The sequence below is a fragment of the Crotalus tigris genome, unplaced genomic scaffold (genome assembly GCF_016545835.1).
Source record: "Crotalus tigris isolate CLP2741 ecotype Arizona unplaced genomic scaffold, ASM1654583v1 scf7180000019405.536791, whole genome shotgun sequence".
NCBI lineage: Eukaryota > Metazoa > Chordata > Lepidosauria > Squamata > Viperidae > Crotalus > Crotalus tigris.
In genome coordinates, this window is record NW_024097522.1 from 59,724 (window position 1) to 77,943 (window position 18,220).

Genomic DNA, 18,220 nt, shown 5'->3' on the forward strand with positions numbered 1-18,220 from the left:
TCTTCCTCCTCCTCCTCCTCCTCCTCCTCCTTCAACCCCACTCTCTTCTAGCACTGATCATGTCAGCTAGTTGGGTCATGAAACGTCTGCAAGAAAACCACCAAGCTCAAGAGAGCACCAAGGACCCCACACTCCTCCTCCTCCTCCTCCTCCACCTCCTCCCCTTTGTTCCCCCTTCTCCTTCTCTTACACTCTGCAAACTCCATTCTCTTCTAGCCCTGATGATGTTATCTAGCTGGGTCATGAAATGTCTGCAAGAAAACCATCCAGCTCAGAGAGCACCAAGGACCCCACAGTTCTCCTCCTCATCCTTCCCTTCCTCCTCCCCTTCACTCCCTCTTCTTCTCCTCCTCCTCCTCCTCTCCATAAATCCCTCCTTCCTTCTAGCGCTGATGAAGTCACCTAGTTGGGTCATGAAACTTCTGCAAAAAAACCTACCAAGCTCAGAGAGCATCCAGGAACCCCAAAGTCTCTTCCTCCTCCTCCTCCTCCTCCTCCTCCTCCTCCTCCTCCTCCTCCTCCTCCTTCAACCCCACTCTCTTCTAGCACTGATGATGTCAGCTAGTTGGGTAATGGAATGTCTGCAAGAAAACCACCCAGCTCAGTGAGCACCAGGGACCCCACAGTCGTCGTCCTCTTCCTCCTCCTCCTCCTCCTCCTCCTCTTTCTCCCACTGCTCTTCCTCCTCCTCCTCAACCCCCCCCTTCCTTCTAGCACTGATGATGTCACCTGGTTAGGTAATGAAACGTCAGCAAGAAAACCACCCAGCTCAAAGAACACTAAGGACCGCAGATATTCCTATTTATCCTCCAAAAGGACCTCTGATTTTTAGACCTTTAAATACAGGCTTTAACACTGCCCACTTCTTGCAACCAATTTTATCTCTTACTTCTCAGCCAAGGAAAACCACTCCACTCTTAAGGGGAGTCGTGTTTATACTACACTGAGCTCAACTGCCCGGTCCTTTTATTTGTTGATGTTAAAAACATGAAATAACAGATTTTGCTTTTCCTCGTTTGGGACCAGGGATTAATCGCCCGTTGGTTTCGTTTACTTTAAGCAAAGAAATGATCTTCGGGTAATCCTCAAGTTACGGCAAACACTTGGGCCCCAAATTTCCGTGGCTAAGCGAGGCAGTTGTTTAAGTGAGCTTTGTTCCATTTTACGACCTTTCTTACCACCGCCGTTAAGCAAATCACTGCAGTTGTTCAGGGAATCATGCAGTCGTTAAGCGAATCTGGTTTCCCCCGTTGACTTTGCTTGTTGGAAGATGACTGGGAAGATGACTGGAGGCTAAAACATATAAGGAACGGTTGCTAGAATTGGGTATGTCTAGTTTAACGAAGAGAAGGACGAGGGGGGACAGGATAGCAGTATTCCAATATCTCAGGGGCTGCCATAAAGAAGAGGGAATTAAGCTATTTTCCAAAGCACCTGAAGGCAGGACAAGAAGCAACGGGTGGAAACTAATCAAGGAGAGAAGCAACCTAGAACTAAGGAGAAACTTCCTGACAGTGAGAACAATTAATCAGTGGAACAGCTGCCTCCAGAAGCAGTAAATGCTCCAACACTGGAAGTTTTTAAGAAGAGACTGGACAGCCATTTGTCCGAAATGGTGTAGGGTTTCCTGCCCGAGCAGGGGGTTGGACTAGATGACCTCCAAGGTCCCTTCCAACTTTACTAGTATTATTATATTATTATTCACACGGTGCCCATATGACCCCTGGATTGCTGCAACTGTCATAGGTACATGCCAGTTGCCAAGCAACTGAATTTCGATCACGTGACCGTTGGGATGCTGCAATGGTTGTAAGTGTGAAAAATGGTCATAAATCACTTTTTTCAGTGCTGTTATGACTTTGGTCATTAAAGGAAAGGTTGTAAGTCCAGGTTGTTGAGGTGAGAACACAATAATGTTCCTGCTTGAGCAGGGGGTTGGACTGGATGACCTCTAAGGTCCCTTACAACTCTTTTATTCTATTAACTATCTCTACTTTCTTTGCTTGTGCTATAGTCATTACCCCTGCACAGTGCTTTTTTTGTAAAAAAAAAAGGTGCCGGAACTCACACATGTCATACAACCCGCCTTGCCTACCCTACAAGGTTCCATCCAAAAAAGATGCCGGAACTCCGTTCTGGGCATTCTATGAGAAAAAAAAGCCCTGCCCCTGCATCTTCCATGCAAGAGAGTAGAATAGAATAGAATAGAATAGAATAGAATAGAATAGAATAGAATAGAATAGAATAGAATAGAATAGAATAGAATAGAATAGAAATCTTTATTGAAAATAGAATAGAATAGAATAGAACAGAACAGAATAGAATAGAATAGAAATCTTTATTGAAAATAGAATAGAATAGAATAGAATAGAAATCTATTGAAAATAGAATAGAATAGAATAGAATAGAACAGAACAGAACAGAACAGAATAGAATAGAAATCTTTATTGTATTGAAAATAGAATAGAGTAGAGTAGAGTAGAGTAGAGTAGAGTAGAGTAGAATAGAATAGAATAGAATAGAATAGAATAGAATAGAATAGATCAAGGCTTTTCAACCAGTGGTACGGGTACCACCTGTGGTCCATTGGCACCTGGCAGGTGGTACGCGACCATCCTAGAAAAGTGGTAGTGGAGGAGGGGAATGAGCTGAACCTGTGGCAGCACCGCACAAGCCTGAGTGAGAGACGGCTGGAGCTGCAGGGCTGTCAGGGCTCAGCGGAAGCACCAGGATCAGCGCCAGGCTCCAGGTGGAGCTCAGCACTGATCCTGGCGCTTCTGCTGAGCCCAGAAGAAGCGCCGATCAGCTGGAATGTTGCAGCATCTCCAGGGTCTTGTGATTTACATTCAGATGCTTGGCAACGGATTCATATTTATGACGGTCACAGTGTCCCAGGGTCATGTGAAGTGACCAAAACCTGCTGCAACCACCCAGCAAATGGGGGGAGGGGAATAAAAACCGAACACCCCCACCCCACCCCTGCTGCCAATCCTCAAGAGAAATGCTCACAACAATGAAAACCTCGGACAGGACGAAGAGCACCACCGAGTGGGCAGGCAGGTGTCTTGCTCAGCTGTGGCTTGGGGGGGGCACTTTTTTCAGTGCCATTGTAACTTCAAACTGTCACTAAGCGAACTGTTGTAAGTCGACTACCTGTACTTCATTACTTTTTTCCTTTTTTTATGGGTCCTCAAGTTTTTGACACCTTGCTAGGCGACTGGTGGTCCTCGGATGTTGCCATATCCTAAAAGTGGTACAAGGGGTGAAAAGGTTGAAAAGCCCTATTCTAGTCCAACCCCGTGCTCCACCAGAAGACCCTATACCATTTCAGACAAATGGCTGTCCAGTCTCTTCTTAAAAACCTCCAGTGATGGAGCACCCACGATTTCTGGAGGCAAGCTGTTCCACTGGTTAATTGTCCTCACTGTTAGGAAGTTTCTCCTTAATTCCAAGTTGCTTCTCTCTTTGGTCAGTTTCCAACCATTGTTTCTCGTCTTGCCCTCTGGTGCTTTGGAGAATAGTCTGACCCTCTCTTCTTCGTGGCAGCCCCTCAAATAATTTGCCACGGAGGGAAAAGCAGCTTCCCTCCCTATACCAAACACCGGTTCCCAAATCCTTACTCTAGCCATGAGGACTAGAACCTTGCAATAAACAACAGCTTCACAGACAGCCTCCGGTCTTCTGGGCCGTGCTATTTTTAATGGCCAACAGATCTTTGACTTGGCAGAAGAGTTGAGTTTCGTAACAGCTCCTGGAACCTCATCCGTTTTTTGACCCCGTGACCGTTAATCCTGGAGACATCCCAGCGGGTCCAGATCAACCTCCCACTCATGTCGAAATTCCCGACCAGCTGCTCCTCCCCATTCTTTTATTGGCTCTGGACAGGCTGTCTCCTTCACTCTTTGCCCAAAAGTATCAGACTGTGAAGAAGATCATCCAGAGGGTTGAAGATCTGCTTGAAGTCCATCGGTGCAGCTGATGAAAAACTTCCTTGAGGTCAAGGAGAAGAAACCTATATTTTTAAGAAGCCTCAAGCAGTCCTTTCGCCCCCCACCCCGCCCCCCACCCTGTGACCTATGGATCAAGGGGCCTCTGATTTGGAGAAGCCCCCAGCCAGCACTTTCTCGGAGGAAGATCCAAAGACTGCGGCGCATCCATGTTGCAGGAAATTATGTCGGCTGATTCCTTCCAATTTCTGGGAAGAGGTGAAGAAGATTTTGGTGATGTCCGGGCCATTGGTAAGTCTTCTTCCACTTGCAAGCTTGCAGCCTATCAGAGATGTTCTTGTTGGAGGTTTAGAAAAAGAAAAATCAGAATAACAGAATTGGAAGGGACCTTGGAGGTCTTCTAGTCCAACCCCCTGCTCAGGCAGGAAACCTTATCATTTCAGACAAATGGCTGTCCATGCTCTTCTTAAAAACTTCCAGTGTTGGAGCATTCACCGCTTCTGGAGGCAGGTTGTTCCACGGGTTAATTGTTCTAACTGTCAGGAAATTTCTCCTTAGGTAGAGGTTGCTTCTCTCCTTGATTAGTTTCCATCCTTGCTTCTTGTCCTGCCCTCAGGCGCTTTGGAGAACAGCTTGACTCCCTCTTCTTTGGGGAAGCCCCTGAGATATTGGAAGACTGCTATCCTGTCCCCCCTCATCCTTCTCTTCATTAAACTAGACATACCCAATTCCACCAACCGTTCCTTGTATGTTTTAGCCTCCAGTCCCCTGATCATCTTTGTTGCTCTTCTCTGCACTCTTTCTAGAGCAGTGGTTCTCAACCTTTTTAATGCTGCGACCACCAATCAGTCGTAAGTCGAGGACTACTCAACCAGTTGTAAGTCGAGGACTACTCAACTGGTGCAGCACCGTTTGCAGAATGGGACTTTTGGAGGGCTCAGCAGGGCAGAGACAGCCTGGACAATTCCTATTGGCTTTTGAAAGCCAATAGAATCAGACTCTGTTCAAGAGAGTCTATTCTATTGGCTTTCAAAAGCCAATAGAATAAAAGGGAGTAGCACAGCTAAGGAAAAGGGGGGGAAAATGGCGGACTGCGTTGTTTGGCGACCCCCGTGAAATGGTCGTTCGACCCCAAATGGGGTCCCAACCCACAGGTTGAGAACCGCTGATCTAGAGTCTCAGCATCTTTTTTACATTGTGGTAACCAAAACTGGATGCCGTATTCCAAGTGTGGCCTCACCAAGGCCTTGTAAAGTGGTATTCATGTGAACTTGATTCTATCCTTTTGTTAATGCAGTTGTGGGAGGACAGCAATCCCCCCCAGAGAAAGAAATATTTTGGGAATATTAAACGGCAGAATATTACATTTCCCCAACGGATCTTAAACGGCAGAAAAGCAGGCCCGGTTTTCTTAATAGCCCCAGGCAGAGACCAGCTCTGTAGAAATGCTGATTTGGTGATTCATTCAGAAAGAGGAGAGCCAGGAACCTTGGAGATGATGAGATTAGAAAGACAAAGACCCTCTAATATCTACACACACCCCACCCAAATTCTAAAAAGATGACCTTTAAGACATAATAGGATTAACCCACCACCATCAGAATACCAAATCCTGGAAGTATCTGAGGATTGGAAAAGAGCTGATGTGGTTCCCATCTTCAAGAAAGGGAAAAAAAACAGACCCAGGAAACTACAGACCAATCAATTAATAGAATAGAATAGAATAGAATAGAATAGAATAGAATAGAATAGAATAGAATGGAATGGAATGGAATGGAACAGAACAGGATAGAATATAGACTGGGAATTAGAAATATAATAAGAATAGAATAGAATATAGACTGGGAATTAGGAACAGAACAGAACAGAACAGAACAGAATAGAATAGAATAGAATAGAATAGAATAGAATAGAATAGAATAGAATAGGACCTTGGAGGTCTTCTAGTCCATCCCCCTGCTTAAGCAGGAGAACATATACCATCTCAGACAAGTGACTGTCCAGTCTCTTCTTAAAAACCTGCAGTGATGGAGCGCCCACGATTTCTGGTGGCAAGCTGTTCCACTGGTTAATTGTCCTCACTGTCAGGAAGTTTCTCCTTAATTCCAGGCTGCTTCTCTCTTTCTTGCAAGATAGTCCAGTAGCTTTTTGGAAAAACATCTTGGAGATTTTATTTTATTTTATTTTATTTATTAAACTTACCAGCTGTTTTTGGTCTAGCCTGCGGTCCTCAAACTGTCTTTAGCAACTAAACTCCAATATCTTAGAGGCTCCCATGATTAGGGGACTGGAGGCTAAAACATACAAGGGACGGTTGCTGGAATTGGGAATGTCTAGTTTAATGAAGAGAAGGACGAGGGGGGACGGGATAGCAGTCTTCCAATATCTCAGGGGCTGCCCCAAAGAAGAGGGAGTCAAGCTGTTCTCCAAAGCGCCTGAGGGCAGGACAAGAAGCAATGGGTGGAAACTCATCAAGGAGAGAAGCAACCTGGAATTAAGGAGGAATTTCCTGACAGTGAGAAGTTGTAGGTGCTCCAATACTGGATATTTTTAAGAAGAGAATGATAGCCATTTGTCCGGAATGGTAAAGGGTCTCTTATATTAGGGGGTTGGACTAGAAGACCTTCAAGGTCCCTTCCAACTCACTTATTCTGTTAAACTCTGTTATACAGCTCAGATTTGAGGTAGATTTCATACTCTGAGACCTAGCCCATTGCTGAGCTGTGAAGCAAGCATCTTCTGATCCAAATGTAGATGAATTCTGCCACCTTGGGAGACAAATTTCAGAAAGAGAGCTGTGTTAGTCTACAATGGTCAAAAATTAAGTGTCTGGTTTCAGCGCAAAATTTTCCTCTGGATTGCATTATGACCACATGTTAGTGGACCACTAAAAGGCTAATGACTTTTACTGCCTTTTCTTTCTTAATTATTTGAGGTTTTCTTTTGAGATTAAGGGGGAAGCAAAGAGGTGGTTAAATTCAGAAAGACTGGAACAATTGGTTCAGCCTGCCCCCAGCATTGAACTGAATTATTGCAGGAGTTTAATCCAACACTGAGCTTTAAATTGCTTGGTTGGAATAGTTTAATCCAGGGTTTCTGAACTGTGGCAACTTTGAGATGGGTGGACTTCAACTCCCAGAATCCCCCAGCCAGCATGCTTTAAGATGAGTGGACCTACACTCTGAGAATTCCCCAGCCAGCATTCTTTAAGATGGGTGGACCTCAACTCCCAGAATTCCCCAGCCAGCATTCTTTAAGATGGGTGGACCTCAACTCCCAGAATTCCCCAGCCAGCATGCTTTAAGATGAGTGGACCTACACTCTGAGAATTCCCCAGTCAACATGCTTTAAGATGGGTGGACTTCAACTCCCAGAATTCCCCAGCCAGCATGCTTTAAATGGGGTGGACTGCACTCCCAGAATTCCCCAGTGTGCTTATTTTAAGATGGGTGGACTTCAACTCAGCCCAAGTTGCCACAGTTCAAAAATACTGCGAATCTTCTGCGAACACTAATATTGCTATTATTCCAGCCTTTGAACCTATGCATACTTAAAGATCCACAACTCCAGATGTTTCAAAGCCCACCTGGATGGCCTGTACCACACCTCTAGGTGGCGATTTGAAAAGTCCCCAATCTTCACCTTCCCCCCCTCCTCCCTTTTCTTCCCCTAGACGGTGATTCAGCTCTTGGTGTTTATGATCCACGTCGTCAGCACAATATTCTGCGGCCACATGGGCAAAGTTGAGTTGGCTTCCGTCACCCTGGCCATCGCAGTGAGTTTTCCTTTTCATGGGTTCCCCCCCCCCTATCTTCCTCGGGTGGTAGCTTCCAAATGGCTGGCCTCTAAAAGCTAAACAGAGTCAGCCCTGATTTCTGCTTGGATGGGAGACCACCAGGAAAGCCCAGCATTAGAGGCTAGACTAGGAAGTTGGAAAAAAACAGAGTCGCTTTTTGACGAGATGGATGGCAAATAAATTTAACAAACAAACCAAGAAATAATAAATAACATCCCAGAAGAGAATGACAAATGTCTTCTATATACCGTATTTTCCGGCGTATAAGATGACTTTCTAAACCAACGGTTCTCAACCTGTGGGTTGCGACCCCATTTGGGGTCGAATGACCATTTCACGGGGGTCGCCAAACAACGCAGTCCGCCATTTTTTTCCCCCTTTTCCTTAGCTGTGCTACTCCCTTTTATTCTATTGGCTTTTGAAAGCCAATAGAAGAGACTCTCTTGAATAGAGTTTAATTCTATTGGCTTTCAAAAGCCAATAGGAATTGTCCAGGCTGTCTCTGCCCTGCTGAGCCCGCCAAAAGTCCCCTTCTGCAAACGGTGCTGCAAGTTGTCTGCAGCGAAGGCGAGCTGTCTGGAAGTTTCCACCCCTCCCTGCTGAGCAACTACTAAAAATGTAAGTAAAAGAGGGCCAGGGGTGGGAGGTGGGAGGCCGGCGGGCGCAGGGAGGGTTGCTGGCGCACGTGGGGCCCGGCGGGTGCCTTACCTCCCTTGGGCTGGGCCAGCTGGTGGCCCAGCCGGTGGTTGGCCTGCGCCGTCTCTTCTGCTTGCCAGCTACGCCTCGGCCGGCACAGGGGGCGGCACCACGCATGCACGGCGCTCCCAGGCAGGGAAAATCCTCGACTTACAACCGGTTGGGTAGTCCTCGACTTACGACTGGTTGGGTAATCCTCGACTTATGACTGGTTGGGGTCGCGGCATTAAAAAGGTTGAGAACCACTATTCTAAACCATGCAAATCTTCTCCGAAGTCGGGGGTCGTCTTATACGCCGAGTCGTCTTATACGCCGGAAAAGATGGTATTTTTTTACCCTTAAAATAAGGGGGATATTATCCATTAGATTTCTTGAGAGTCAACAAGCCTGACTTGAAAGATAGTTAGTCCTCGACATAGAATCGTTCGTTTAGCAACCGTTCCAAGTTACAATGGCATTGAAAAAAGCGATTTACCATTGGCCCTCACACGACCGTCGCAGAATTTTCCCACGGTCACATGATCAAAATTAAGACGTTTGGCTACCACCATGTATTTACAACGGTTGCAGCGTCCCCCGTGGTCACGTGATTAAAATTCACCTGCCACCAGCAAGATTAGCAAAAATGTTTAAAAATATGTCAGATAGATGTTGGAAATGTAAACGTAAGTCAGGCACGTATTATCATTTTTGGTGGACATGTGATAAAGAATTATTGGAAAAAGATACATACTTGGTTAGAAAAGATGCTGGCAGAACATGTAGATTTCAAACCTGAACTTTTTTTTTATTAGGTATAATGCCAGAAAAGACTAACAAACAAAGCCTATATTTGATTTTACATGTCACAACAGCGGCAAGAATAATATTTGCGCAATATTGGAAAAATGAAGGAATGCCATCAGATGAAGAAATAATTAAAAAAAAAATACTAGAATGCACAGAGATGGACAGATTGACTATGAGACTGAAAGAAAAAGAAGAAACAGAATATTACCAAACTGGGGACTTATTTTACCGATCTTTAGAGGAAATAATAAAGGATTAGGAATTAAATATGTATTAGCGTACTTAAACTCAGACAGCACGTTGGTTGAAAAATTATTATTGTATGTATGGAAAAAATTAATAAAATCTTAAAACAGAAAAAAAAAATTCAGATGCTTAGCAACTGACTCATACTTATGACGGTTGCAGTGTCCCGGGGTCACGTGATCCCCTTTTGCGACCTTCGGACGAGCAAAGTCAGTGAGGAAGCCGGATTCAACTTAAGGACCGTGTGACTAATTTCACACTGCAGTCATTTTAACCACTACGATCAGAAAGGTCATAAAACAGGGCAAAATCTACTTAGCAACTGTCTTGCTTAGCAACGGAAATTTTGGGCCGTAAGCCCTAAGTACACGCCGGGTGCCCAGCATGTGAATCCCGATGGCGGGATAAGTTGCTTTTTTCAGTGGTATTGTCATTTCAAACGGTCACTAAGCGAATCGTTATAAATCGAGGACTACCTGCAATCAGATTCAGGCTGTCCTCGACTTACAGCAGTTCGTTTAGCAGCCGTACAAAGTTACAACAGCATTGAAAAAGCAACCGAGGACCCTTTTTCACACATATGACTGTAGCAGCACAGCATCCCGGAGGTCGCGTGATCAAAATTCGGACACTTGACAATTGACTCATACTTATGACAGCTGCAGTGTCCCGGGGTCATGTGATCCCCTTCTGCAACCTTCTGACAAGCACTGTCAATGCCAGATTCACCTAACAACCGGGTTTCTAACTTTTCCTGCCTGAGCATGGGGTTGGACTAGATGACCTCCAAGGTCCCTTCCAACTTTTTATTTTTTATTACTATTTATTTTATTACTTAATAGCTGCAGTAAAACTGTGGCAAGCAAGCTTGTAAAATGAGGCAAAACTCACTTAACACCTGTCTGATTTAGCAACAGACATTTTGGGCTCAATTGTGATCGTAAATCGAGGACTTCCTGTACAGCAGTCAGGGTGGCAATCTTTTCAATAGGGAGATATTTTGCAGATCCTTAAAGAGTTCTGCCGGTTTTGTGTTACTGCTGTGAAGGTGTAGCTGTAATTAGAAATTAAAAGGCGAGTTTGGAGTTTAACATGTAAATTTTACAAAAAACAGAGCACTGATACAGGTAGTCCTCGAATTACGACCACAACTGAGCCCAAAATTTAGGCTGCTAAGTGAGACATTTGTTAAGTGAGTTTTGCTCCATTTTAGGACTTCTGCCACAGTTGTTAAGTGGATCACTGCAGTTGTTAAGTTAGCAACACGGTTGTTAAGTGAATCCGACTTCTCCCATTGACTTTACTTGTCAGGTGGTCGCAAAAAAGGGATTCACGTGATCCCAGGATGCTGTGACCGTCATAAATATGAGTCAGTTGCCAAGTATCTGTATTTGTGACCATGGGGATGCTGTGACAGTTGTAAGTTTGAAAACCGTTCTTAAGTCAGGTACTCCTCAATTTACATCCCCAGCTGAGCCCCGGATTTCTCTTGTTAAGTGAGACATTTGTTTTGCCCCACTTGACCTTTCTTGCCACCGTTGTTAAGTGAATCACTGCAATTCTTAAGTGAGTCACACGGTTGTTAAGTGAATCGGGCTCCCCACCCATTGACTTTGCTTGTCAGAAGGTCGCAAAAGGGAATCACGTGATCCCAGGATACAGCAACCGTCGTAAATACAAGCCAGTTGCCAAGCAACTGAATTTTGATCATGTGACCACGGGGATGCTGCAACGGTCATTAAGTGTGAAAAATGGTCCTAAGTCACGTTTTTCAGCGCCATTTTAATTTTGAACAGCCACTAAATGGATGGTTGTAAGACGAGGATTGCCTGTATTAGGATTAAAAGAGGGATTAAACTTTAACCTCTTTTATAATCCCCCTCTTATGATTCTGAATAGGAATAGCTGCAGATTATCTGGATAATCTCCAGGTTTTCTAAAATTTTCCTCCTGTCTATTTCTTACTGTTTCTAGGTGATTAATGTGACCGGCATTTCTATAGGTTTCGGGTTGTCTTCGGCTTGCGACACATTAATATCTCAAGTAAGTCACAGTTTGGGGGGAGATGCGGAGGGGGACAAAACATGATCTGCTATGACAGGGGTAGGCAACCTTGGCCCTTTTATGACTTGTGGACTTCAACTCCCAGAATTCCTGAGCCAGCATGGGAGAACTATGGCCCCTTCGTGACTGGTGGACTTCAATTCCCAGAATTCCTGAGCCAGCATGGGGGAACTATGGCCCCCTTCATGACTGGTGGACTTCAATTCCCAGAATTCCTGAGCCAGCATGGGGGAACTATGGTCCCTTTTAGGACTCGTGGACTTCAACTCCCAGAATTCCTGAGCCAGCATGGGGAAACTATGGCCCCTTCATGACTGGTGGACTTCAACTCCCAGAATTCCTGAGCCAGCATGGAGAAACTATGGCCCCTTTTATGACTTGTGGACTTCAACTCCCAGAATTCCTGAGCCAGCTTGGGGAAAACCTTAGCCCCTTCACGACTGGTGGATTTCTACTCCCAGAATTCCTGAGCCAGTCATACTGAGGGGAATGGGAGAGGTTTCCATGCTGAGCCATGTTGCCTCAGGAATTCTGGGAGTTGAAGTCCACGAGTCATAAAAGAGCTAAGGTTCCCTCCCCCTGGCCTAGATCAGTAGTAGGCAACCTTGACTCTTTTATGATTCGTGGACTTCAACTTCCAGAATTCCTGAGCCAGCCATGCTGAGGGGAAAGGGAGAGGTTTCCAAGCTGAGCCATACCGGCTCAGGAATTCTGGGAGTTGAAGTCCACGAGTCATAAAAGAGCCAAGGTTCCCCACCCCTGTGCTATGGAAGGCAGCTGAGCATGAATGGGAAATTCTGCGTTTCTGTCAAAGCTTAGATACTGAAAGAAAAAATGTCGGCCATTTTCCTGATTATTTCCTGCATTCAGGATGTTTGGAAAGGCTAAATCTGGGGTTCAGCCCCTTCACAATCCAGAAGAGTGGGGCTTTTCTTTTCTGCAAAAGAGATTCCCTGTTCTCTTTTGCCATTGCGTGATTCAAGACAGTCACAGAAGAATTGCTTAACTGGCGGGTCCCTGGTGCTCTCTTGAGCTTGGTGGTTTTCTTGCAGATGTTTCAGGGCCCAACTAGGTAATGTCATCAGCGCTGGAAGAGAGTGGGGGTTTGTGGAGAGGAGGAGGAGGAGACTGTGGGGTCCTTGATACTGTCTGAGCTTGGTGGTTTTCTTGCAGACGTTTCATTACCCAACTAGGTAGCATCATCAGTGAAGGGAGGGAGTGGGGTTTGTGGAGAGGATGAGGAGGAAGAGGAAGAAGAGGAGGACTGAGGGATCCTTGGTGCTCTCTGAGCTTGGTGATTTTCTTGCAGACGTTTCATTGCCCAACTAGGTAACATCATCAGTGCTAGAAGGGGGTAGGGTTTGTGGAGAGGAGGAGGAGGAGGAGGAGGAGGAGGAGGAGGAGGAGGAGGAGGAGGAGGAGGAGGAGGAGTGGGACAACAGCTGTGGGGTCCTTGGTGCTCTCTGAGCCTGGTTGTTTTCTTGCAGACGTTTCATTACCCAACTAGATAGCATCATCAGTGCTGGGAGGGAGTGGGGTTTGTGGAGAGGATGAGGAGGAAGAGGAAGAGGACTGTGGGGGTCCTTGGTGCTCTCTGAGCTTGGTGGTTTTCTTGCAGACGTTTCATTACCCAACTAGATAATACCAGCAGTGCTAGAAGAGAGGGAGGTTTGCAGATAGAAACGCTGTAGATCAGAGGTCTCCAACCTTTCTCGATTGGTGGACCGGAGGGAAAGGGAGGGAGAAGCATTTTACGTGCGTGCACACACAAACACAAAAAGGGCGGCCAGCATGCACAACGCAAAAGGGGTGGTGCTAGCACCACGTGACACTCATTAGCAGCACCCGGTTTTTGCTGGGTGGGTACTAGCACTGTCCCGTTTTCGTTGCACAACATCCGGTTTTTGCCACAATGGCAGCGCTAGTGTGAGTGGGAGTTGAGTGCACGCACACACATGTGCACAATGGCCAACCTGTTCACGGCCCGGTGGCCAGCAGGCCACAGCCCGGTAGTCCCCACAGGTTGGAGACCCCTGCTGTAGATAGATAGATAGATAGATAGATAGATAGATAGATAGATAGATAGATAGATAGATAGATAGATAGATAGATGGATAGAGATGGATGGATAGAGATAGATAGATAGATAGATAGATAGATAGATAGATAGATAGATAGATAGATAGATAGATAGATATGGATGGATAGATAGATAGAGATAGATAGATAGAGAGAGAGAGAGAGAGAGATAGAGATGGATGGATAGATATAGATAGATAGATAGATAGATAGATAGATAGATAGATAGATAGATAGATAGATAGATAGATAGATAGATATGATGGATGGACGGACGGACGGACGGATGTATAATAGAGAGAGAGAGAGAGATGGATGAATGGATGAATAGATAGATAGATAGATAGATAGATAGATAGATAGATAGATAGATAGATAGATAGATAGATAGATAGATAGATAGATAGATAACCAATCAGATGATGACTGTGGAAGGAGGACTGACAGATCCTGGAGGTAGAGGAAGAACAGGAATCAGCCTAGCATCCTTACATAGCCACAAATAAACAGAGTGCAGCCTTCCTTGATTTTCATTGATGTTTATCTTGCTCCTGGCAGAAGCTAACCACTGGCCAGGAAGATTCCTGCGCCTAGGCTTTCAGCAATAAATCAGTTTTGTTGGTCTTTCATGTGTGCCTCTGGCCTTTCCCCTTCTTCTTCCAGACTTACGGCGGGAAGAACATGAAACGGGTGGGCACCATCCTCCAACAAGGGGTCCTGATTCTTCTCCTCTGCTGTTTCCCGTGCTGGGCATTTTTCATCAACACAGAACAGCTCCTCTTGTTGATCCGGCAGGATCCGGAAGTCTCCAGGTGAGAAAAGGAAATCTGTCTTCTGAGTTAAAGCAATATGGCGGGTGTGTCCTGTCCCAGCCTTTGTGAGTCCTTGTTAACTCACAAGGAGAAACCCCTCTTTTAGCAAGCAGGCTGGAAATGCAGGAAAAACAAACCCCTTTTATCAATTACGTACAGAACCTGCAAAATGTCCCAAAAGCAAAGGCAAACAGAACACGATTCAAACGGAGAATTGTTCACAGGCAAGACGAACAAAACATGATTCCATGAAACTGGAGTCCTTTGCAATCGGTTGCCTTCAGCAACCAGCACCGCCCACACCTTCCCTTTTTTATTATACAACCCCGAGGCATGGCTGCTCAATGCCTTCTCCTCCTCCCTTGGAGTCGGCCCATTGCCTCCCTCTGTCCTGCTCTTGTTGCCTGTCTGCGTTTGCCAGTGTCTAGTCCAGGGCTTTTCAACCTTTTCACCCCTTGTACCACTTTTAAGATATGGCAACATCTGAGTACCACCAGTTGCCTAGCAAGGTGTCAAAAACTTGATGACCCATTAAAAAAAGGGAAAAAGTAATGAAGTACAGGTAGTCGACTTACAACAGTTCGCTTAGTGACTGTTTGAAGATACAATGGCACTGAAAAAAGTGCCCCCCAAGCCACAGCCGAGCAAGACACCTGCCTGCCCACCCGGCCGCGCTCTTCCTCCTGTCCGAGGTTTTCATTGTTGTGAGCATTTCTGTTGAGGATTGGCAGCAGGGGTGGGGTGGGGGGGTGTTTGGTTTTTATTCCCCCCCCCCATCTGCTGGGTGGTTGCAGCAGGTTTTGGTCACTTCACATGACCCTGGGACACTGTGACCGTCATAAATATGAATCGGTTGCCAAGCATCTGAATGTAAATCACAAGACCCTGGAGAGGCTGCAACGTTCCAGCTGATCGGCGCTTCTTCTGGGCTCAGCAGAAGCGCCAGGATCAGCGCCGAGCTCCAGCTGGAGCCTGGCGCTGATCCTGGGGCTTCCATTGAGCCCTGACAGTCCTGCAGCTCCAGCCGCCTCTCGCTCAGGCTTGGCGGTGCTGCCACCGGTTCAGCTCATTCCCCTCCCCCGTTACCCCTTTTCTAGGATGGTCGCGTACCACCTGCCAGGTGCCAATGGACCACAGGTGGTACCCGTACCACTGGTTGGAAAGCCTTGGTCTATGATGTCTTCCAGCTGTGAGTCCTCAGAATCTGACTCAGCTTGAGCACGAGTGGAGGGGCCAGGCATCAGATTGTAAGTCCTGGAGCTCATCAGAGCTTTCCGATTCCCCGGACTCAGCTGCCAGGTTCACTGGCTGACACGGAATCAGAACAGGGTGGGACTGGGGATTTTGGGCCTTGCAGGATGGGCTGGGTGGGAATTCCCCTGTGGACGGCTATAACTGGGGTTTAAAAATTCTTCTCGGACTATTTTGTCAATGAGGGCCTTCTCTGGATTGTCTTGAAGATGATGGAATAGACCAGTGGTGGCAAACCTATGGCACGCATGCCAGAGATGGCACTCAGAGCCCTCTCTGTGGGCACGCGCACCATGCCCCGAAGATGGCAACCATCCCTCTTCAACCAGCCACCCGATAAGTCGCCGAGGTCCCACGTGGCCGGATGCATCCCAGCATGGCTGGTTTCCCTCCCCTCCCGTCCCTCCTGGCCTCACATGCTCTTCTTTTCCCGGACACGACCCACTGCATTGCCGCCTCAGCTGTCGGCCGTCCGTCCAGCTCAGAGGCGGCTTCTCTGAACTGCTGGCGGCGGGCTGCGGAGCCCCAGAGTGCGCCGGTCGAGGGGCTGGCAGGTTGTGGCTGCTGACGGACACTGTCGGCCCCCATGCGCTTGCTGGCCTCTGTGTGTGGGGGCCGATGGTGTCAGGCAACAGCCATCCCAGTCCCTGCCTCGCCTTGCCCTGTGACAATGGCATCCCCGCCCTGCCTCGCTTTACCTCGCCTCACCCCGAGGGCGAGTCTCCTGCCCACCGCCCCACCTGCCAGAGACCCCCTGGATCTCCCCCAACCCTGCCCGCCCCCCACAGGCATCTCCACGAGCAACATCGTGGTGACCATGCCCACCTTGGTCACACCCACCCAGTCTGCCATGACCATCACAGCCACGCCCAGTCAGTGGGACGCACCCACCTGGCACCCGGCGACAAATAAGTGGGTTTTGGGTTGCAGTTTGGGCACTCGGTCTCTAAAAGGTTCGCCATCACTGGAATAGATTTACAGGTAGTCCTCGACTTACAACAGGTTCACTTAGTGACTGTTCAAAGTTACAACAGTCTGCTGAAAAAAAAAGTGACCTACGACCTTTTTTCACCCTTACAACCACTGCAAGCTCCTCATGGTCACGCGGTCAAAATTCGGACGCTCGGGAACTGACTCCTATTTATGACGGTCACAGTGTCCCTGGGAGGTCACGTGATCCCCTTTTGCGACCTTCTGACAAACAAGGTCACTAGGGAAGCCAGATTCACTTCACAACTGCGTTACTCACTTAACAACTGCAGTGGTTCACTTAACAATTGTGGCAAGAACGGTCGTAAAATGGGGCAGGGCTCGCTGAACAACTGTCTCGCTTAGCCATAGAAATTTTGGACCCAATTTGGTCGTAATTCGAGGACTATCTGTATGTCATGCTGGAAAGGACTGGTCGGGGAATTCTGGGAGTTGAAGTCAAAATGGCTCCTGAATGAGAGGCAAGGTTTCAATCACGTTGTTGCAGGCGCCATCTTGATTTTTTTGGCTATCCTCTCACACAACTTTGACTCCGGCCATGATTACAATTGATGTAGTGTTTTTCATTTGCTTTCTGGATGCTACTGCCATTGTCTGTGCTAAGGCTTTTCTCTCTTTTTCAAATGAATAAAGACCATCCCTTAAAAAATTCGTACCTATGAAGAACATTGGTTCAAAGTTTTAATCAATAAAGGGGGTATCCATTCAAAAATCACACCGAGTGAGATGATTCGTTAAAAATTCAAAATTTGTGTCAGTTAGGAATATCATTCAAAATTCACATTAATTAAATCATTGGAAATTCAAATCAAGAAATAGCACCCATTCAGAATAGAAGTGGTTCAAAGTTCAAATCTATAATGAACATCTATTCAAAATTAGAATCAATTAAGAAATCTATTCATAATTCACATCAATTAAGAATATCCATTCAAAATTCACATCAATTAAGAAATTACTCATAATTCACAACAATTAAGAATATCCATTCAAAATTCACATCAATTAAGAATATCATTCAAAATTCACATCAATTAAGAATATCCATTCAAAATTCACATCAATTAAGAACATCATTCAGAATTCCCATCAATTAAGAATATTAATTCAAAATTCACATCAGTTAAGAACATCGAAAATTCACATCAATTAAGAAATCATTCCAAATTCACGTCAGTTAAAAATATATATTCAAAATTCACATCAGGTAACAATATCCATTCAAAATTTACATCAATTAAGAAATCTACTCATAATCACATCAGTTAAGAAATCTACTCATAATCACATCAATTAAGAATATCCATTCAAAATTCATATCAGTTAAGAACATCAAAAATTCACATCAATTAAGAAATCATTCAAAATTCACATCAGGTAACAATATCCATTCAAAATTCACATCAATTAAGAAATCTACTCATAATTCACATCAATTAAGAATATCCATTCAAAATTCACATCAATTAAGAATATCCATTCAAAATTCATATCAATTAAGAACATCATTCAGAATTCACATCAGTTAAGAACATCAAAAATTCACATCA

The 18,220-nt window shown here is 45.8% G+C and overlaps 1 protein-coding gene across 1 annotated transcript in view; it reads left to right on the forward strand.

The window, feature by feature from the left end:
* Positions 1–3,894: 3,894 nt before the first annotated feature.
* The window catches only part of LOC120316531 (multidrug and toxin extrusion protein 1-like), a 37,500-nt gene continuing 23,174 nt past the window's right edge, over positions 3,895–18,220 (forward strand). Inside the window, exons 1-4 of the mRNA XM_039362241.1 lie at positions 3,895–4,238; positions 7,621–7,722; positions 11,449–11,517; positions 14,281–14,429. Of these exons, the coding sequence (XP_039218175.1) occupies positions 4,077–4,238; positions 7,621–7,722; positions 11,449–11,517; positions 14,281–14,429 (482 nt within the window). The 5' untranslated portion in view covers positions 3,895–4,076. The remainder of the gene's footprint in view (positions 4,239–7,620; positions 7,723–11,448; positions 11,518–14,280; positions 14,430–18,220) is intronic.